The sequence below is a fragment of the Mixophyes fleayi genome, chromosome 1, assembly GCF_038048845.1.
Source record: "Mixophyes fleayi isolate aMixFle1 chromosome 1, aMixFle1.hap1, whole genome shotgun sequence".
NCBI classification, from domain to species: domain Eukaryota; kingdom Metazoa; phylum Chordata; class Amphibia; order Anura; family Limnodynastidae; genus Mixophyes; species Mixophyes fleayi.
This window is the reverse complement of record NC_134402.1, coordinates 338,345,222-338,368,340: the sequence shown is the minus strand read 5'-3', so window position 1 is coordinate 338,368,340 and position 23,119 is coordinate 338,345,222. Positions and strand designations below refer to the sequence as shown.

At 41.6% G+C, this 23,119-nt stretch overlaps 1 protein-coding gene across 1 annotated transcript in view; it reads left to right on the top strand.

Annotated features, from left to right (window-relative positions):
- Positions 1-579: 579 nt before the first annotated feature.
- Positions 580-23,119, top strand: part of MMP11 (matrix metallopeptidase 11) — a 35,861-nt gene continuing 13,321 nt past the window's right edge. The window contains exons 1-3 of the mRNA XM_075192534.1: positions 580-795; positions 18,143-18,348; positions 19,300-19,443. Of these exons, the coding sequence (XP_075048635.1) occupies positions 706-795; positions 18,143-18,348; positions 19,300-19,443 (440 nt within the window). The 5' untranslated portion in view covers positions 580-705. The remainder of the gene's footprint in view (positions 796-18,142; positions 18,349-19,299; positions 19,444-23,119) is intronic.

Here is a 23,119-nt window from a genome sequence, read left to right as displayed (position 1 = left end):
ACTACAAAACTTCAGTTCTCAACCACACTTTTTATGCCATCGCCAGTGTAACCACACTAAAACAAAAAATATTATTATTATTATTATTGTTTTGTTGTGTTAATAATATTTATATAACGATCTAGCAAAATCCTTAAGTGGTGCTTTAAATGTCAAACACTAAAAAATAATAATGCTAATACAGGTTATGTGACTATTGTGTGATACCTTTGTTGTGAATTGTCACATTTTGTTTGAGTATCTCTGTCTGATTGTGAGTGTGGTGCTTTGTTTGTGTTTATTATACATCTGAAGTTCCCAAATTAAATGCATGCACCAGATTATAAACTTCAGTAAAACTTTAAGAATTCTTTTTTTGTTTCTGAGGGGATAGCTACTCTCCCTCCTCCTCTCCAAATGTACCACTCTCCTCAGTCAAACCCTCTATCTCTCTCTCCCTCTCTGCTTCCCAAACATTTAGCACGTGATGCTGCTCAGATGTGTCACTTCAGGCCATAAAAGTGAAGAGAGAGAACAAAAGGCACAGAGGAGTATAAATCCCCAGCAGGGATTCTCTGCTCACTGACAGGCACCGGGCAGCTCCTCCACACATACACACAGAAAAAAGGAGAGAGGAAAAAAAAGAAAGACTGAGAAAGTGGAGCAGAGTCTGCTGCACACATAGTAGTACTACCTCTTTCATACAACCTGTGCTCAGCTGTGAGGATGTATCTCCTTATTATCCTGCCTACTCTATGTCTACTAGGGGCACAAACAGCACCTTTAACCCTGAAGAACGTCCAACATCGAACTCAGGTGAGATGCAGGCATTGGGATTTTCTTTGTATTGTGTTATGTCACTCTATACAAATTCACTATCTGGCTAATGTTACAGTAAATACATTGGTACAAATAATTTCTCTTGCATATTACCATATTATATATGATGCTATTTTCTCTGGTAGTAAAATTAGGTGGTAATTATGTTCTACCTTTAGTCTGTTCATATCAGTGCTTTGTGTGTATATGTATGGTGCCACCTAGGGTACACGTGTGTGTACTGGGTCACTTGAACACATGTTGCTTCATTCTTGAATTGTGCTTTGCTAACTTTTATTCTTAAGTCCACAATGTACCTGTACAAGGTTAACACCATCTCTGAGGATGGCAAATGTGTTTTAAGTGTGTATTTCCATTTTTTCTTTAATTTTGCATTCTAAACTCTTAAGAGTGCCCATTGGGTCCATTTAATATATTGGCATACTAGTATAAGAATTATAATGGAAGTTCATGAGATTTTCTGCAGATGTTTCCACCTGGGAGGAATGTGCTGCAGGCCTCTAGCAGTTCAGGGGTGATGATTTTCTGATTGGATGAGTGTGACAGCCACTGGATGACTCTGGCAGACCCTGTTTGTATAAGGGATGTTGTGTTTCTGTGCTGTCAGCTGCCTGGGATTTGGAATCTGCAGGCTGGCGTTTTTATATATCAGTGCTAAGCAGAGTCTATGTACTGACAGCTTTTCACAGATGCACATGTTCAGAAACCGGCATTTCATTTTTAAACCCTTCTGCTTGCAATCATTAGATGTAAAAAAACACATGTGGCTAAAATGTTGGAGACTCTGTATTATGTTCCCTGATGAACCAAGCCAATTTACTGGTATATTTTATTACCAAAATCAGTTATCCAATAGTGAACAACAAAATATGTACTTTTGCATATGCCCAGTTTAAATAAAAATGCACAATGGTAAAATGTAATAAAGCGTTTAATACAAGGGCACACAATGATAATGCTTTTGGCCATTGACTAATTGTTAGGTGTGAATACACTTGATTCTTTGTTGTATTGCAGTGTCACACAGTGACTTGGCTTCATGGAGACCTGTGTGCAAGGTTCTGTATAGAACAAAGAGCACTGTTTCATTTTATGCAATTACTTATGAAGCACAGTGAATAATGTAAGAAGCTAAAGGAGGAGTTAGAATGCAGGCTGATTGTAATGGGAGGGGCTTATAACCAGAACAAAGAGAAAGTTTGGCTTCTACTATGCAGCACAGCAAACAGTGGTACCCAAGACTGCTGTGTTTGTGCAAGTTTTCTCATTTGGCATCTGTATCATTGTCTGTAAAGTATAACACCAGTTGTCAGTGTGGTGGCATCTACAGGAGCTAATGTAGAACTTGCCCAGATGGATTCTGTGTTCTTTTTCAAAGTTATTTCCGATCTTTAGAAATGTTTATCCTCTATATAAACAGGATCTGAAAACATTGCACGGATTGAATTCAGTGAAGAAGAGCAGAGAGGGAGAGGGTGTTGAAAGGAGTTTATGTTAAAGGGACACCACTCAGAAAATACACTGATTTAAAAAAAGAAGTATTTTGTATAATTGTTTCCAGCTAAATAAATACTCACGAATGAGATATGAATTGTTCAAAGGTCACTTCATGGTAAAGTTAAAGTGTACTTATCACAGAGGCACAATGGAGACAGCTGTTTTGTTGGGTGAACCTATATTCCTGAGATTGCAGCCTACTCGCTAGGATACTGCATTCTCATTCATATTGGTTCATCCCAAATGTCTATTTCTGATGTATAAAAGGAATAATATGCTGTAACAAAAACCCAAGTTCCTAATAATAATAATTGTTCCACTCAGGTAAGTATCGGTAATCTGGTAGAATTGATGGAGAGAGGTAATACAAGTAAAGATGGATGTGCGACATCAGTAAATAAAGATAACGGGTGGACTGGGTAAGTGAAGAGGGTAATAAGAAAACAAAATGGAAGTCAGAAATTAACTAGATATGGGGGTTGGAAGACATTAATAATGTGTGATTATTTTGTAACAGTTTGTTTTCTGCTAGTGTACATGCAAGGATGGTTCACATATGTTGTTGTGATGCAGGCTGGGTCATTTACGACTTACAGAATTGCTGCTCTACTTTATGTAGCCTGCATGCCTAGAAACAGACAGAGGTGCTTAAAAGTCCTCTTTCAGGGAGAGAAAAAGACTGTTCCCATCCACTTCAGTGCAAAACTAAGTGCACTCATGCACCTAACCCACACTAAGCAAGGAAAGCCTGCGATCCATCCAACTCCTCTCTTAGTCCAGTACATCCCCTTAGTCTCTATCATCTATGAGCAGCAAATCCAAGCTGTAAAAATTGGAGCATTTGTACAAAACTAAGTATGTGACATTATTAAACAGCATTTGCATATTTGACTCTTAAAGAAATAAGGGGCATATTTAATTGTCGGCGGGATCGCCGAAAATCCCGCCGCGTAAAAACTAATACATGGAATACGGTAATTTGTAGCTGGATTTTAGCTCGCGGCTCAGGGAGCCGCGAGCTGAAATCCAGCGAGTAAATTGCCGTATTACATGTTTTTCCGCGCACGATTACCGTAATATCGGTAATCATGCGTGGACCGTGGGATTTTCGGCAATCCCGCCGACAATTGAATACCCCCCTAAGAGTCTATTTATCAAAAACCTCAGTAATGAAGATTTTCTACTATTACTTATTGCAACAATAAAAAATCTTCGCCCGCCAGAATTTATCACCAAAAACTTCACCGGGACACCTGAGTGATGCTCCCGGCAACACTGCAAAGTAGAATCTTACTGCTCGCCATGCCAGTCTGGTGCTTGCAAATGGGCTACTCTGCCTCTGCAGTGGTACCTGTTCTGCTATTACCATCTCAGTATGCTGAGAACAGACCAAAAGCATTTAAACAATGCTTTATTCTTGGAAAACGCAGTTGTTTGAATGAATTAATGTTTTAAAAATTATAATTTTTCAAATGCATTTTTTAAACCTCATTTTTTTACTAAGTGGAACTGAAGCTCAAGTCTGGGCTTTCCTTTCCACTGTGCATGCATTAGCTGGCAGTGGATTTCAGCAGAGACTGGCTCTGTCCTCTTTAGGCTGATATAGTCTGGCAGCTGAGTATCATTCAGCAGCATCAGTGATATTTTTTTGACAAATGGAGCAATAAGTGATTTTTAAAAAAATACTACTTATGACAGATCAGGGCTGTTAATGATAAATATTCTCTATAGCTTCTTACAGCACTATAATTGAAAGTCACACAATAACGTATGCAGAAGCCCATCATGTCCTGGGACAGTCTGGTATTTATCCTGTCTCAGCTTTGTATGTGAAATGTTAATTAGCCCATACCTGTCTCCAGGTGACTTTGAATTTGAGTCAGTGATATGTTCAGACACTAATAAGTGGTGATGTCACAGACAAGGGGAGAAGCTAGTTGGGAGCTTAGAGTTCGAACCCTTAGGCAAGAATGAAGTCTCTGGATAACACAATACAAACAAAGTCTGTTTACCACAGACAAGCTGTCCAGTGACTAGGATGAGGAGTCAAGCATGACAAAACTATTTGTCCAGAAATGTGAAAATCCATTCAGAGATTCAATTAGCCTTCCAGTGAATGAATGTGACAACTCGTGATAGTACAACTAGGATTACCAGATCAGCAGTGCAAAGCTGCAACAACTAGATCCAATGGGATCCTGATAGTATGTTGTTCAGTATTGCTGAACATTTTGGACCTTAAACACAGCTATTAAGGACAAATTTTATCCAAAATGGACAACGTGGCAAGCCAATACAGCATGTCTTCATTGCAATTCATTTAAGTATATGCTGCATGCCTATAGGTAAAGCAGAACACACCCAAGAACCAACTGCTAACAAGAACCAGTGCTGTCAATGGTTACAGTGCTAGGGTTGCACTTGGGTTGCATTTTCTACAGTGGACTCCAGCTAGTCAGCACTTACTGCAAGCAATAGTACTGTGCAGTACAGCGGTGGAACAAGCAAGTCGTGGGCCCAGATGCAAAAAAATTTTTTGCCAACGGCCCCCCTTCTCACATACATGCACAAAAATAAAAAATATTTTTGTTTTGTTTACTTCAAATTTCAAGAATAACAAATATAAATATATAACATAAAAATTATGAACAACCCCCCCTTCCCCATAATAAAACTTTCTTCAATTTCAATAACGTCTTGTGCTTATATCTCCTACAAATATATTAATGTACATTTTAAAAGATGCAAATCAATGCCTACATCCCCATCATTAATTAAATCTAACATCAAAATGCATTCCAAACATATTCATTAACCCTCTCATCACCTTCCTCAGTCTCATAAAGAAAACCTCTTCAATTAACTCCACTAAGATCTTTAACCAACATACATATATATATATATATTAGGGATGTGCACCGGCGACTTTTGAGGTCTCGTGTTTTGTGTTTTGGATCCGGATTTTCGTTATTTTTGAGGTTCGGATTTGTCTCGCAAAACACTTGACGAAAGGTCTCGGTTCGGATTTAAGGTATTGGATTCGGATTTTTTTTGAAAAAAACATAAAAAGTTTAAAAATCAAGTTTTTGGGCTTATTTTCACTCCTAGGCTATTATTAACCTCAATAACATTCAATAACAAGCATTTCCACTAATTTACAGTGTATTCTGAACACCTCACAATATAGTTATTAGTCCAAAACGTTGCAACAAGGTATCTTTCTGGACTGCGTAGAGGAGTGGGTCACCACAATATATATTAAAAACCCTGAACTTTTATGATTCGCACCAATAATTGTACCTGGACTGCGTAGAGGAGTGGGTCACCACAATATATTAAAAACCCTGAACTTTTATGAATCGCACCAATAAATGTACCTGGACTGCGTAGAGGAGTGGGTCACCACAATATATATAATAAGAAAACCATCAACTGGTTTGATTCGCACCAATAAATGTACCTGGACTGCGTAGAGGAGTGGGTCACCACAATATATTAAAAACCCTGAACTTTTATGAATCGCACCAATAAATGTACCTGGACTGCGTAGAGGAGTGGGTCACCACAATATATATAATAAGAAAACCATCAACTTGTTTGATTCGCACCAATAAATGTACCTGGACTGCGTAGAGGAGTGGGTCACCACAATATCTTAAAAACCCTGAACTTTTATGAATCGCACCAATAAATGTACCTGGACTGCGTAGAGGAGTGGGTCACCACAATATATATAATAAGAAAACCATCAACTTGTTTGATTCGCACCAATAAATGTACCTGGACTGCGTAGAGGAGTGGGTCACCACAATATATTAAAAACCCTGAACTTTTATGAATCGCACCAATAAATGTACCTGGACTGCGTAGAGGAGTGGGTCACCACAATATCTTAAAAACCCTGAACTTTTATGAATCGCACCAATAAATGTACCTGGACTGCGTAGAGGAGTGGGTCACCACAATATATATAATAAGAAAACTATCAACTTGTTTGATTCGCACCAATAAATGTACCTGGACTGCGTAGAGGAGTGGGTCACCACAATATATATAATAAGAAAACCATCAACTTGTTTGATTCGCACCAATAAATGTACCTGGACTGCGTAGAGGAGTGGGCACTGGGCACCACAATAAAATATATAAAAAACCTTCAACAGGTCTGCATTACACTACACATACGGCTGCTCCTCCATCCTCTCCATCATATACATGTTGGAGTTTTAGCGTGTGACAACCTCTTGTTTTTGATAATGTCAGTGCATTTTGAATATTTTTCAATTTGCCCCACACCACTGAATGTACTTTATCTATGATACGCATCTATCTATCTTGACTGCGTAGTGTGGTGGCCCCGGTACACAATTTGGTACCGGGGCCACAATAAAATAAATACACCCTCCACGTGTCAGAATTCCACCAAACAAGTATCTGGACTGCGTAGTGGGGTGGCCCCGGTACCCAACTTGATACCGGGGCCACAATAAAATAAATACACCCTCCACGTGTCAGAATTCCACCAAACAAGTATCTGGACTGCGTAGTGGGGTGGCCCCGGTACCCAACTTGATACCGGGGCCACAATAAAATAAATACACCCTCCACGTGTCAGAATTCCACCAAACAAGTATCTGGACTGCGTAGTGGGGTGGCCCCGGTACCCAACTTGATACCGGGGCCACAATAAAATAAATACACCCTCCACGTGTCAGAATTCCACCAAACAAGTATCTGGACTGCGTAGTGGGGTGGCCCCGGTACCCAACTTGATACCGGGGCCACAATAAAATAAATACACCCTCCACGTGTCAGAATTCCACCAAACAAGTATCTGGACTGCGTAGTGGGGTGGCCCCGGTACCCAACTTGATACCGGGGCCACAATAAAATAAATACACCCTCCACGTGTCAGAATTCCACCAAACAAGTATCTGGACTGCGTAGTGGGGTGGCCCCGGTACCCAACTTGATACCGGGGCCACAATACCTCCTCCAAACATGCTACAGACAATTCGTCATTGAGATCCCATTAAGTATGTTAAAGACAGACAGGGTCCAAGTGTTATTAGTTGACTTTGTAAAGAAAAAAACTGTCCCTGTTGCACATAGTCGTGCAATGAAGACTTACTTTTTCATTTAAAGGCACGATCTTTCAAGTGTAGTGTTTGTAAGTCTAAGTCATATTATACTTTTGGTAAAATTGGTTTTTTTGGTTCCTCTTTATGGTAATTAATTAGTAATAGAATTAAAGTAGGAAATAGAATTAAATAGAATTAAAGTAGGAAATAGAGTGGTATAGAGTTGTAGTGTGGTATAGATAGAGTGGTCCACACAATATAATAATAAAACCCTCAACTGGTCTGAATTGCACCAAACAAGTATCTTGACTGCGTAGTGTGGTGGCCCCGGTACACAATTTGGTACCGAGGCCACAATATAATTAAAAAACCCTCCACGTGTCGGAATTCCACCAAACAAGTATCTGGACTGCATAGTGGGGTGGCCCCGGTACCCAATTTGATACCGGGGCCACAATACCTCCTCAAAACATGCTCCAGACAATTCGTCATTGACAGACCCCAGACAGACAGGGTCGTAGTGTTACTGTTTGACTTTGTAAACCCAAAAAAATGTCCCTGTTGCACTTGCACATAGTCGTGCAATCAAGACTGACTTTTTCATTTAAAGGCACGATCTTTCAAGTGTAGTGTTTGTAAGTCTAAGTCATATTATACTTTTGGTAAAATTGGTTTTTTTGGTTCCTCTTTATGGTAATTAATTAGTAATAGAATTAAAGTAGGAAATAGAATTAAATAGAATTAAAGTAGGAAATAGAGTGGTATAGAGTTGTAGTGTGGTATAGATAGAGTGGTCCACACAATATAATAATAAAACTCTCAACTGGTCTGAATTGCACCAAACAAGTATCTTGACTGCGTAGTGTGGTGGCCCCGGTACACAATTTGGTACCGAGGCCACAATATAATTAAAAAACCCTCCACGTGTCGGAATTCCACCAAACAAGTATCTGGACTGCATAGTGGGGTGGCCCCGGTACCCAATTTGATACCGGGGCCACAATACCTCCTCAAAACATGCTCCAGACAATTCGTCATTGACAGACCCCAGACAGACAGGGTCGTAGTGTTACTGTTTGACTTTGTAAACCCAAAAAAATGTCCCTGTTGCACTTGCACATAGTCGTGCAATCAAGACTGACTTTTTCATTTAAAGGCACGATCTTTCAAGTGTCAGAAAGAGAGAGAAGACACAGGAGAGGAGAGTTGTAGCTGGGGACCTGGGGTGGAAGCTCCCAGGCTCCCCCAGCATTGCCTGGAAGTCTGAGCGTGGTGACTGAGCCAGGGCAAGGAATGTGTGCCCTGGATGAGGGGGAGAACTCTATGCCACTATAGTGAACCCAAGAGAGAGGGGGACACTGCACATGGAAGAGGCCCTGGAGTGAGGGCTGCTACAAGAGGCATGGTAGCTGTAGTGTCAGATCCTGAGGCTGAGAGTACACAGAGTGACGTGTCAGAGCACAGGAGACATTATCCCCGCAGAGGAGGGATGAGCTGCAGTTGAGAGGTCTGCTGTTGAAATAGGACATGCACACTTTAACAAACCAATCATTTCAGCGACAGGGCCTACCAAACAACTTTGACTGAAATGATTGGTTTGTTTGGGCCCCCACACCAAAAAAGCTATTCATCTCTCCCTGTACAGACTAAACAGGCTCTACTGAGGCAAGATGTCGTCCTCATCCTCAACCTCTGATTCCTCTCCCCCTACAGTGTGTACTTCCTCCTCATCACACATTATCAATTCGTCCCCGCTGGACTCCACAACCACAGGTCCCTCTGTAGTATCTGGAGGGCAGTGCTGTACTTCATTGAGGAATTGATTATTCATTTTTATAAACATCATTTTTTCAACGTTGTGAGGAAGCAACCTCCTTCGCCGCTCACTGACCAGGTTCCCCGCTGCACTAAAAACTCTTTCCGAGTACACACTGGAGGGGGGACAACTCAGGTAAAATAGAGCCAGTTTGTACAGGGGCTTCCAAACTGCCTTTTTTTCCTGCCAGTAACAATATGGACTGTCTGACATGTCTACTTGGATGGTGTCAGCAAAGTAATCATCCACAATTTTTTCTATTGTGACAGCATCCAATGCAGCGAGAGTAGACATGTCTGCAATGGTTGGCAGGTCCTTCAGTCCGGACCAGATGTTATCAGCATCCCCGCCAGTGCCTCTTTTGGGAAAACTGAGCTTTTTCCTCGCAGCCATAGATGTGGAAGAAAATGAGGGTGGAGCTGTTGGCATGTCACGGTCCTCTTCAGAGGACAATCTCCTGACCAGCAGGTCTTTGCACCGCTGTAGATTTGTGTCCGCCGGAAACAGAGACACAACATACGCTTTAAACCGAGGATCGAGCACGGTGGCCAGAATGTATTCCTCTGACTTTAAAAGAGTGACCACCCTCGGATCCTGGCAAAGCGTACGAAGGGCTACATCCACAAGAGCTACATGCTTGCTGTAATCGCAATGGCTTACCAGCTCCTCCCTCACTTTCTCCAGCTGCTTCTGCAACAGCCTGATCAGGGGAATGACCTGACTCAAGCTGGCAGTGTCGGAACTGACTTCTCGTGTGGCAAGTTCAAATGGCTGCAGAACCTTGCACAACACGGAAATCAGTCTCCACTGCGCTTGACTCAGGCGCATCCCCACTCCTTTGCCTATGTCGTAGGTGGCTGTGTAGGCCTGAATGGCCTTTTGCTGCTCCTCCATCCTCTGCAGCATATAGAGGGTGGAGTTCCAGCGCGTCACAACCTCTTGTTTGAGGTGATGGCAGGGCAGGTTCAAGCTTTTCTGATGTGCCTCTAGTCTGCGGTAGGCACTGGCTGAATGCCGAAAGTGTCCAGCAATTTTGCGGGCCACCGCAAGCATCTCCTGCACACCCCTGTCACTCTTGAGGTAATGCTGCACCACCAAATTAATGGTGTGGGCAAAACATGGGACGTGCTGGAAATTGCCCATATTTAATGCCCGCACAATGTTACTGGCATTGTCTGACACCACAAATCCCCATGAGAGTCTAAGTGGGGTAAGCCACTGGGAGATAATTTCCCTCATTTTCTCTAATATGTTGGCAGCGTTGTGCCTCTTATTAAAGCCTGTAATGCACAATGTTGCCTGCCTTTGCATGAGCAGCCATTTTGTAGATGCTGCTACTGATGCAGCTGTTGCTGTTGCTGCGGAAGGGGATGCATCTACCCAGTGGGCTGTCACAGTCATATAGTCCTTCGTTTGCCCAGAACCACTTGTCCACATGTCCGTGGTTAAGTGGACAGTGGGTACAACCGCATTTTTAAGAGCACTGAGGACACTTGATCGTACTTCTCTGTACATTTTTGGTATCGCCTGCCTAGTGAAGTGGAATCTCGAGGGGATTTGGTACCGGGGACACAATACCTCCATCAACCCTCTAAATCCCACTCCACTGATGGCGGACACCGGGCGCACGTCTAACACCAACATTGCAGTTACAGCCGCAGTTATACGCTTTGCAATAGGGTGACTACTATCGTATTTGGTGGTCATGGCAAACGACTGTTGGACGGTCAATTGTTTGGTGAAAGACTTAGCGGTCTTACGACTTCCCCTCTGGGAAGATGACCGACTAACAGCAGCAACAGCAGCAGTGGCAGTAGTAGGCGTACCGCTGCAGGATTCCTCGGATGAATCCCGTATTGAGGAGGACTCAGTCTGGCTGCTGACTTGGGCTGCAGGACTGAATCTGATGGAGATTGTGGAGGAAGTTGACGAGGAGGGTGTTGCTGGTGTGTATCCAACTGGACCACGGGATTTAGGTGTCCCTGTACCGATGAGGGTCCTAGCCCCAGTTCCTGAACTAACCACTGAACTATGAAGGTTATTCAGGTGACGTATAAGGGAGGATGTTCCTAGGTGGGCAAGATCCTTACCCCTGCTTATTTGAGCTTTACATAAGCTACATATTGCCATACATTGGTTGTCTGGATTTGGATAAAAATAACTCCAGACCGAAGAGGTGCATTTTTTGGTCTTCTGACCAGGCATGACGATGGGCTTTTTCATCCCATGGACATCAGCTGTTTCCCCCCCTGGTGCCTCATTTACAATAACCACATCACCATCCTCATCATCAAGTTCCTCCACAGCGCCAGCTACATCATCAATAGCCTCCTCCCGAGCCACCTCTTCCCGTACAGTGATGGGAAGGTCAGGCTTGACAACCACCAACACGCTTGGACTCGCCTTGGGGATTTGTGATAATTTCTCTTTAGAAGGCAGAGTTGTTTGCTGTTTTGTTGCTGACAGCATAACTCTCTTCAATTTTTTGTAGGGGGGGGGAGGAGGAGGAGGGCTAAGATCCGTGGGTGAAGCTGAACCACTAGTCATGAACACGGGCCAGGGCCTAAGCCGTTCCTTGCCACTCCGTGTCGTAAATGGCATATTGGCAACTTTACGTTTCTCCTCAGATGATTTTAAGTTTCTCTTTTTGCTACTTTTTCTTAACTTGGGCTTTTTGGATTTTACATGCCCGGTACTACGAGATTGGGCATCGGGCTTGGAAGACGACGTTGATGGCATTTCATCGTCTATGTCATGACTAGTGGCAGCAGCTTCAGCATTAGGAGGAAGTGGGTCTTGATCTTTCCCTACTTTATCCTCCAAATTTTTGGTCTCCATTATATGTAGCACAAGATACTGCAGAATGTGTGAACTTGGTAATATTGCAGTACCAATGGACTTATAATGCTGGATTGGTTTTGCAAATTTGGTTATAATTATTATATATTTTTTTTTTTTTTTAAATTTTTTATTTTTTTTTACTTTTTTTTTATTTTTTACAAACTTGGGAATAATGGGGAAATAACTATGCCCTTAGAAGCACAGAGCACAGGACACAGCACCACTGGACTGAACAGGACACGGCACAGGACCCAGCAGCACTACGGAACTCAGCAGGACAGAGCACAGGACACAGCACCACTGGACTGATACTGCAGAATGTGTAAACTTTGTAATATTGCAGTACCACTGGACTTTTACTGCTGAATGTGTGAACTTGGTAATATTGCAGTACCAATGGACTTATAATGCTGGATTGGTTTTGCAAATTTGGTTATAATTATTAAATATTTATTTTATTTTTTAATTTTTTATTTTTTTTTACTTTTTTTTTATTTTTTACAAACTTGGGAATAATGGGGAAATAACTATGCCCTTAGAAGCACAGAGCACAGGACACAGCACCACTGGACTGAACAGGACACGGCACAGGACCCAGCAGCACTACGGAACTCAGCAGGACAGAGCACAGGACACAGCACCACTGGACTGATACTGCAGAATGTGTAAACTTTGTAATATTGCAGTACCACTGGACTTTTACTGCTGAATGTGTGAACTTGGTAATATTGCAGTACCAATGGGCTTATACTGCAGGATTGGTTGTGAAAATTTTGTGGTAATTAAAAAATATTAAAGTAGTTTTTGGTATTTTATAAAAAAAACTTTTTTTTATTTTTTTAAACACAGGGGAATATTGGGGAAATAACTATGCCCTTAGAAGCACAGAGCACAGGACACAGCACCACTGGACTGAACAGGACACAGCACAGGACCCAGCAGCACCACTGACCTCAGAAGGACAGAGCACAGCACACAGCACCACTGGACTGATACTGCAGAACACAGCACAGCACAGCACAGCACTAAACAGCACAGCACTAAACAGCACAGCACTAAACAGCACAGAACTAAACAGCACAGAGGACCACCTAACACACCCTCCCTCTACCCTGATCAATGCCCGAGTGAAGATGGCGGCGACTAGCGGGGAATTTATAGGATCCGAGTATCGCGAGATCCGACAACGGGATTATGAGTCAGAGCCTCAGTTTCACTTTTGAATTTGGCGCCAATACCCGGATCTGTCTCGGATCCGACTCGGATCCGCAACGTTCGGGTGGGCTCGGATTTCAGAAATCCGAGCGCGCTCATCCCTAATATATATATATATATATATATATATATATATATATATATATATATATATATATATAGATATATATAGATATATATATATATATATATATATATAGATATAGATATAGATATATATAGATAGATAGATATAGATAGATATGCATATATATATGAATATATATACGTATATATACACATTTATATATACATATATATATATATAATTTTCCTAAACATGACACTTTTCAGTCAGTGGATTACAATAAACTGTTTATATATATTTAATTATTGTTTTATGTCTATGAAAAAAAGCTTTCAACATTCAGTTTGTGTCGATGAAAAGTGGGCATGACTGCATCAAACTGTGGGTGTGTCTAGCTCGTCTGAATCTCTAGGCTGCCTCCAAACCTCGTCCCCTTCCCTAAAAACATCTCCACATTGACATCATCACCAGTGAGATTTGAGCAAGGCACACATGCAAACAGTCCTGACAGCATAATAATCCCCTAAAAATGGGACTGTCGGAAGGTATGAATTTGTCTACTTTTTGTTACTGAAAGTAATACATTGGTGTTCTGGCAAAGCCTAATGCAAGTTACACATGGTGCTCTATTTATTAAAGTGTGAATAGCCCTATAAATCGAAAGGTTGACAGAGACAATTCCCGGGCAGTATCTCCGTGGAAGCTGGGTGTTTCCCTGCTGCCCCAGCGATATTTTGATAAAGTCATGTATATAGGTGGTTTTCTATTGCTGTGAGAAGCATTAGTACTGGGCAGTTGGCTTGATAATGATGATGACATTTGATTGAAAATGATTGGATTATTATCAGGAGTGTTGTAAAATGACTGCAATCAGTGTTTGAGAGCTGTCTCGTTTTAGTCACACTAACAAATCCCAATAAAGCATAAACAGATCTTGCAGCCTGGTCCCTGCTCTGAATGGCTGGATATATTGATACTGAACCTGTCGCTCTGTGCTTAGCGGATGTGGCAAGATTGTCCCATGTGGCCAGGTTAAGATACATCTTCATCCAATAATTACCATGATCTTCACAAATAAACGTGGCTATATACGTGTAATACTCTACAAATCACAGGTGCATTACTGCATGCAGGCATTCAGAAAACTACATCTCCAAGAGTGCCTCTGGGAAGTGCATTGCAAATTGCATTGGCCAACATGGGGTGGACAAACTACAAACTATAGCCCCAGACTGTACACTAGAGCCCCAGACTGCACTAGATGCATGCAGGGACAGTTAGACGCTGCAACAAATTACATAAAGCCTGCAAAAAACTGACATTTTAGTGCAATAATGTACTACAAGGCTCCTGGATACTCTTAAGGAAAATCTTTTTGGAGGATCCAAAAATGGACTGCTGGAGGCTAGTGGGAGGTTTCTGTGAGTTAGGTTGTGTTACTGCTGCCTGGGACCATGGAGGAGCTACCCACAAGGAGTCACTGAGTGCTGATGCTGGACTATTGCCATAAGAGATGTTTGCAGCTAAAGTTCCAGCTTTAAAAGCCAGCCCAGTCTATCTTTAGACACTGCCCTGTAGATGGATGTCAGCAGGACTCATATGGAGACAGATGAGCTTTTGGTTTACATTGCCTTGCTATATTCAAGTAATTAAAGTGTAGTGGGACATCAAGCTGAGTTATTATGACATCTGACCTGTATTGTAACATTGCTAGAAGTTATAGTGCTGTCTGAAAGAAGAAATAATTTGTCACAAAAGTGTGTCTATATTGTATCAGAAGTATGATCCTAGTGTGAAACAGCCTAAAATGGTTGCTGAGAAGATAATTGCACATTATTTTTCCCTACAGTTGCTGGGAGATATCTGCTTATTCCATTAGATGGATTACTAAATGGAGAGTGTGTTCCTTACACTAGCAATTGTGTATTGTGCAGAATTACTGTTTCTTACACTGTGCTCAGGAGTCACGTATGCGTTATGTTGATTACTGAAGTTCATACTCTTCATGTGTCCAGCTGAATCTGTGGATTACAATTTACAATTCTGTCTATTGTAATATGACCCTAGTCTACAGTCATTTCTTTTAAAACATCTAACCTGATCAAGTTGAATTAATCCTTGTTGCATCTCTACTGATTTTTGTGTGATAAGTGTAATCTGTAGTATCCTCCCTTATCATTGCCATAAGGGATTATAAATAACAGGGGGCATATGTGGCCATTCATAAATAGGCCCCTGAATCTTAACTAAAATTAAATTACATATGTGCTACTTACGGGTATTACATTTTGTGATAATAGGACTTATCCCACTGCCCCCCACTGTCCATTGTAATTCCAGCGCCTTTCTTCCCTCCTAGCCAGCTCTTTCAATGCAGTTTGCTGCACAGCAAAGTTTGACTTACAATTTGACATTGCACTTGTCATTACATAGTTTGGTTTATTCTTCAAACTTTGTATAGAGGTTCAGAATGTCAAATTGTGCATGTGCTGGACTCACACTTGCTCAGAAGAGGTCGCTGATCTGCTCTTAAGGCCAGGGAGGATAGACCAGCAGCCGTTACCGAAATGTTGCTATATGGCACTGTAATACACTGTTCTGTCAATGCTCATAACGTTTGAAATTAAAAAATGAAAACACCATAACTTGTCCAACCACACTGAATTTTGTTAAAAGACTATATTCATATACCAAACCTCTTTTAGGGTCCAAAAAATTGGGACATAGCGCAAATTGAGTGATCAAATCCTGCTCACACCAGTAAAATCCAAGTGACAGGGGCATGATTATGATTATTATTATTACTAATTTTTATTTGCAAGGTGCCACAAAGTGTCTGCAGCGCCGTACAGGAACAAACAATAGGACAGTACAAGATATGACATTACAGTACAATAAACGAGTATCACAATAAGTCAGGAACCTCAGAGCACAGCTAAGAAAAGAGTGAGGGTGAGGGAAAGTCAGCACAGCGGGAAACATGGTCTGCCCAGGAGAGTGGGCGCAGCAACAGGTTAAGAGCTTTAGAAAAGAAGCAGTGAAAAGCAGCGGAGTCGGTGGGCAGGAGGCTAAAGAAGGAGATGGGAAGAGTAGCTGAGGAGCAGAGTAGAAAGTGGTGGAAACAGGAGGAGAGAGGACCTTGCTCAGAGGAGCTTACAATCTAAGGGGAAAGGCGGACAAACTGAAGACATAGGGAAGGCCAAATGAGGACAGGGTCGAACGGAGCGAGAAGGAGAAAGGGGATAGAGGAAGAGGTAGCCGACAGGTGTGTAGTTAGGCAGATGACTGAAAGGCTTTTAAGAAGAGGTGGGTTTTTAATGCCTGTTTGAAACTGCTAAGATTTGGGGAGGTTCAGATAGCACGAGGGAGATCGTTCCAATGGAGGAGGGCAGCATGGGAGAAGTCTTGAATACGTGAGTGGGAAGAGGTGATCAGAGGGGAGGAGAGGCGACGATCGTTGGCTGATCACAGAGGGCGGGAAGAGTGTGAATAGAGAGGAGGTTGGAGATGTAGGGAGCAGTGGATTTGGCGAGGGCCTTGTATGTGAGGGTGAGGAGCTTGAAGAGGAATCTGTAGAGAAAGGGGAGCCAGTGAAGGAGATGGTAGAGGGGGAGAGACAGATGTGGATTAGCACAATGCAATTAAGGATGTGATTGCTCCTCTCACTTGAGGACGTAAATTCTGTCATCATGCCCGGTGTGCCTTGACCTTTCCTACCCTGTCACCATATCTCCCGGAAGTAAGGTATGAAAAGTAGCCAAGTACTATATGTATGCAATCGGAATGAGAAATGTGACCAAAAAACTTGCAATTAAGGGTAATGGGGGGGGGGGGGGGTGAGGGTGTGTTGAAGATAGGTTTCGGTGTTATAGCAACGGTGTACTGTAAATTCTATTGTTTCACTACGTGCTACCCACAGACTTCACATAGTAATTTTTCATTTTTGGTGAAGAACTCCTTTATTCTGGGAGGATATTGTCAGTCATGTTTACATGGGGTTTGTTAAAGACACAGTGACTCACCCCAAAGAAGCATGTACCTGTAATTTCAGGCCAATATCAGGTTGTCATTAGTTTAGTTCAGTTATGTAAACGGAATGAGGCATGGACAAGAAGGAATAATTGCTGTTTCAGAAATAAGTTAATATTGCAGCTTTTAGCTGTATTTTGCCAAAAGTGAGAAAAATATTTTATTCCCCTGTATCATGACACAAACAAATAACATACAATGACATGAAACAGAAGGTAAAAATGACCCTGCCCAAATGTGCATACAATCTAAGAGGTGTGTAGTACACTTGATGTATAACATAGTGGGGTATTAATTGTAGCTGTTGGTGTGGATACTTGTTCATGGATACAGGTACTGTACTAGTGCCTAGTTGAATGTAGTTAGTGGTTACAGGCACTGTGAAGTCTAATTATACATATATATAATGATTGCATTATGTGTGCCAACAGTCCCAATCAGAAAATCGGTACAGATTTTGTGGAACCCACAAAGGGCATGGCTTTGCAAAAAGGCACAAATAGGCCTGGGTGAGGCCTATCATTAGAGGGAGGAGAGAGTAGCTGAGGGAGGAAGCAGGAGTGCAGAAAACACACACACACACACGTTGTGAGCAACTTATTGTCGTGTGTGTGTGTGTGTGTGTGTGTGAATATATGTGCTAGTGCAGTGTCTGTACCATAAGTAGGAAGTGGTAGAAGGGGGCCCAAGAATGTCCAAGGTTTAAATGAGCAACAAAGAGGGCAGATTAGTATTGTGTTTTCTTTAGAGAGAGAACTAATTGTCTCTTATCGATAGGACCAGAAGCACCCCTCCTTGAAATCACGGCCATGGACACGTCAACCTCATACTAATGGAATGCTCAGACCTCACAATTCCTGGAACCCTCCTCGTTGTGGCGTACCTGATATCCCTGCCCCTGCAGATTTCTCAAATGGACGCAATAGGCAAAAACGATTTGTGCTCTCTGGAGGACGCTTGGACAAGACAAACCTTACATACAAGTAAGACTTCAGGCATATATCAATAATAATCAATAATACATAAACAAACTTTATTAAAGTCTTAAGAGTCACAGTCATTCATAGAGTATATTATTTAGGGCACCAATGCAGACTTGATGTTGTGACCGAAGCATTATCAAAGGAAGCATTTGGTGTAGAAGTAGAACATCTCAGCATATGGTATAACAGAAAAATATAAGATGGAAAAGATTGCTCTGAACAATATTAGGTCTGGCTCTCATAATTTAAATTGTTCCAGTATCTATATCACTATGTACCAGCTGTTATCATTCCAGAATTTGTTTTGGTGAAGTCGTGGAATAAGCAATTTTTGTGTATATTGTAATGAAGCCATTTAACTACACACTAATCCACTTTAGAAAAAAAATGATTTACTGAGCCCTATGTACAGTCTAGAGGTCAAATGCAACTTGTCTTCATTCAAATACATAACATTGAAAATTAGGGTTTCAATTAATTTCTATATGTTTTACGATGCTAGAAGTAAATGAAATGTTTTATGTATAGAATGCCTTTTCAATTTCTAGTGCTACTGGATATTTAAATGAACATATTATCAAGTAAATAAAGTATTGTTGTGTTCTATGCACCTCTACGCAGATACCAACGTTTTCCAGCATAGTGAAAAGTAAAAAATGTCAGATGCAAAGGATGGTAAAACACATGTCAAGTTCAGGCTCCCTTGATCAAAAACAACAAACTTTAGCGTACTGGAGAAAAGTTACAGACTTACCAATTGCAGCTTAATTGTAAATTTTTGTGGACATTTTATCAATTCAGTAGATACCAAGTATACCCAACTTATGTCAATGTTCAAACATATAAACATTTATATATGTATAAATTATATACAATGCTGATGATAATTTCCCGCAAAAGATGCTTTGGTCAGTCTTCACACTCGCTAACATTGTTATCATGATGTTTTAGGATTATCCGCTTCCCATGGCAGCTCAGTAAGGTAAAGGTGAGAAGGACTCTTGCTGAAGCACTTAGAGTATGGAGTGAGGTGACCCCTCTGACATTCACTGAGGTACATGAAGGGCGTGCTGACATCGTTATTGATTTCACACGGTAGGTTTGTAAATCAGTATTGACTACTTCACTGAGGTCATAGCCAAGTCTGACAACTTCAATCTAGCACTACTGCAGGCAAAGGAAGATTATCTAAATAAATGTATACACATAATGATGTAGCTTATAGTATATCCAAATCTTAATAAAAAAATTATTTCAACTAACCCAACTTCATTAATTCAGCAGTGAAGATATATAATAAATGTTCCATCTCTGGATCCAAACTTTTTAAATAAATGTTTAATTTTAACCCCCTTTACCCCTCCCCTCTTTCCTTACCTATCGGAGCTCTCCAAGTATCTGTTCTTAGCACCCTGCTCTTGTCCCTGTACACCTCCTCCCTTGGTGACCGCATCAGCTCCTTTGGGCTCTAGTACCACCCGTATGCTGATGACACCCAAATCTATCTTTTCTACCATGACCTCTCCCCCTTCCCTCATCTCTCATGTCTCCTGCTGTCTCTTGGCCATCTCATCTTGGCTATACCAGTGCTTTCTTAAACTTAATATTTCTAAGACTGATATCCTATTCATCCCCCCACTCCCTCCACTCCCCTGTCTCTCTTTCTGTTGATAACACTACCCTCCTTTCTGTCCCTCATACTTGACTTCCTCTCCTTCAAACCTCACATTCAGACCCTCTCCAAATCCTGCCGCTTCCACCTTCAGAATATAGCCAAGACTTGGCCCTTCTCACCATGGAAGCCAATAAAACTCTTATTCACTCTCATATAATCTCTCATCTTGCCTACAGTAAACTCCTTTTCTCTGGCTTAGCCAAATCCCACATTACCTCTATTCAATCTATTCTCAATGCCATTGTCCAATTTAATTTCTCTCCCACCTATCTCTGCTGTCCCTCTGTACCAGTCTCTACACTGGTTCCCTGTGGACTACAGAATTAAATTTAAACTCTTCACCCTCACCTATAAAGCCTTCAGGCAATCCCCACTTCCTACATCTCCAACATAATCTTCTACCCACAATCCCTCCCACCCCCTCCGCTCTGCCAATGACCACCCCTCACTAACACACTGATTACTTCTTCCCACTCCCTCCTCCAGGACTTCACCTGGGCTGCTCCTCACCTGTGGAACAATCTCCCATTCAATCTAAGCTCTGCCTCTACTCCATAAAGCTTCAAGCATGGCCTTTAAACTCATTTCTTTATTCAAGCCTATCAGGCCTCCTCCTAACTCCCTTGCTTCTGCTATCAATTCTGCTCCCCCAACTAGTACCACCCTATTTGTGTGTTCCCTTTCTCTTTAGGATATAAGCTCTCAGGACCCTCTGTCCTTATGTTATCTTCTACTATTGCATCACCCTCTGTACCTCTAGGCCTGCTTTACTATCCCTGTTTTCTTGCGATCAGGCCTACTTCACATTGGACATTACCATTACTCTCACTCACTGTCCAATAAATAACTTGATCTGTATTGCCAAGTCTGTTAATTAGTAGATGTCTGGTCATTTATATAATTATGTTTAGTTTAATAATGTTTTATGTAATGTATTATGATTCATTGCTGTCTGTGTATTGTATACTATTGTAAATTTCATGTATGGCGCTGCGGACCTTTTGTTAATAACCTATGCTATTGCAGCCATATATCTTTATAAGGAATACTAAGTGGGTAACATATAAAAAAAATAATATACCCCCCTGCTGTGAGGATATTAGTAGATTCTGATGTTACAGACTGAGAGCTGTTACACTGCTCATAGAGCTCCTCTGTGGCCTCCGATACACCTTTTATTTTCCCGGGTAGGGGGATAACTACATTATTTCTTATAATTTGTAACATGAACAAGCTGCTTTTATAAGGTGGTCCTTGTATACATAGATGTAATACTGTTACTGAATATTATGGGCCTCTAGAAAGCTCACTCAGTGCACACAATAAAGCACTTTGGTTTTATACTCGTGTGCCTGGATGGTTGGCCCAGCACACATCAAGGTGCACACTTACTCTCTGCTCTTGCAACAGTCCACTTAGGTTTGTGGAGAAGCAGAAAAATCAGAAGAGATGCACTGTGCAAAAATGTAAACGTCACATCAAAGTCAAACCTCCTATAACTTCAAAACCGCTCTTCTAATTAAATTTAACCTTTCAGGTTTCCTCCTAAAACACTACTAGATTTAGCCTAATTTAAGGCCTAAGTTAATCATGAGAGTGACTGTGTCACTTTTGTGTGTGTGTGTGAAGCTTTTCATTACATTGCTTGGAGTGCGCTTCTTTGCCAATGTACAACATTAAAACCAGGGGCTAAATCTATGAACCTCCGATTTCTATATCGGCGACTTTGCAGTTAAAACTTAAAGTGGCCATGGCTTGTAAAGGCAAACTTGCCACAAGCCACATCGCCGCTTTAAATTTTACCTGCAAAGTCGCCGATATCCGGCGACTTGCAGAAATCGGAGGTTCATACATTTACCCCCAGGTCCCATTAAATGCTGAGACGAGACCTGATGACCGTCAGCTCTGAACTGGTGCAAAATGCAAGTCCTTTTGCAGGAAATAGCTATGTGCCCCTATACACAGCGAGGGGCATCTCCTACAGATGCGCCCTTTCTAGACCTCTTTATTGATAATCATACGACACAACATGAAATTTCAGTTTCCTTTGCTGTACAAATCAATGCAGTATCTTGCAAAAATACCTCCACTATGTCTAACTCCTCCCCTCAGGTGTAATACCATTTAACGATACTGACTACCCCAACTACCACGACATGAGTATTCCAAAGACTACTACCCCGACCTGAAAGAAAAACTGCTTACCATGACCCAGATGACTTAATGTGATGACCTGATGTGTTGCCGACTATGGAAAATGACGTCACGTCAAAGCGCGGCTCCTTTTAAAGCGGCGATGGATGGACCCAGCTGCCATTCATCTAATGTAAGTATTATTTTAAAGGTTAGGGGTTAGGAGTTAAGGTTAGGGTTAGGAGTTAGGAGTTAGGGTTAGTGTTAACCTTACCTTTACAAGCTGGACTCGGCTTGTAAGGGTAAGGTTAACCTTAATCCTAACCCTAACTCCTAACCCTAACCCCTAAAATAATACTTACATAAGATGAATAGCAGCCCGGACTGTCCATCGCTGCTTTAAGAGGAGTCGCGTTTTCACGTGACATCATTTTCCACAGTCGGCAACACATTGGGTCGTACCATCAAGTCATCTGGGTGATGGTAAGTCGTTTCTTTTTCAGGTCGTGGTAGTAGTCTTCGGAATCTTCATGTCGCAGTAGTCCATGTCGGGATAGTCAGTATGTTGAACTGACTACCACCGCTCCCCTCGGGTTGGGCAAAAATCAGCTCTTCCACAAATGCCGCCATCTTGCTCCACACTTTCATGCATTTTGATGAAAATTTAGGCACACTTGCGCAGTACATGTTCGACCAAAACTGATTTAGCACTGTGCATTAGCAGTTTTGCAGATTAATGACTAACTGTTTTCTTTGAAATCTCGAAAATTACTCCAAAGAACACTACATCCATAGTTAATATAAAAGGACCTTTATTAGAATGTGTGTATGTGGAGCCAGTTTTGTGGTACTAGACACTGTGTATAAAGATTAAGCCCATCAGGGACCCCCTCTGGTTGCACCTCGCCAGTTGTTTTCTTAAATTTCCCCATGCGACATTTGTGAAATATACACTGTAACTGT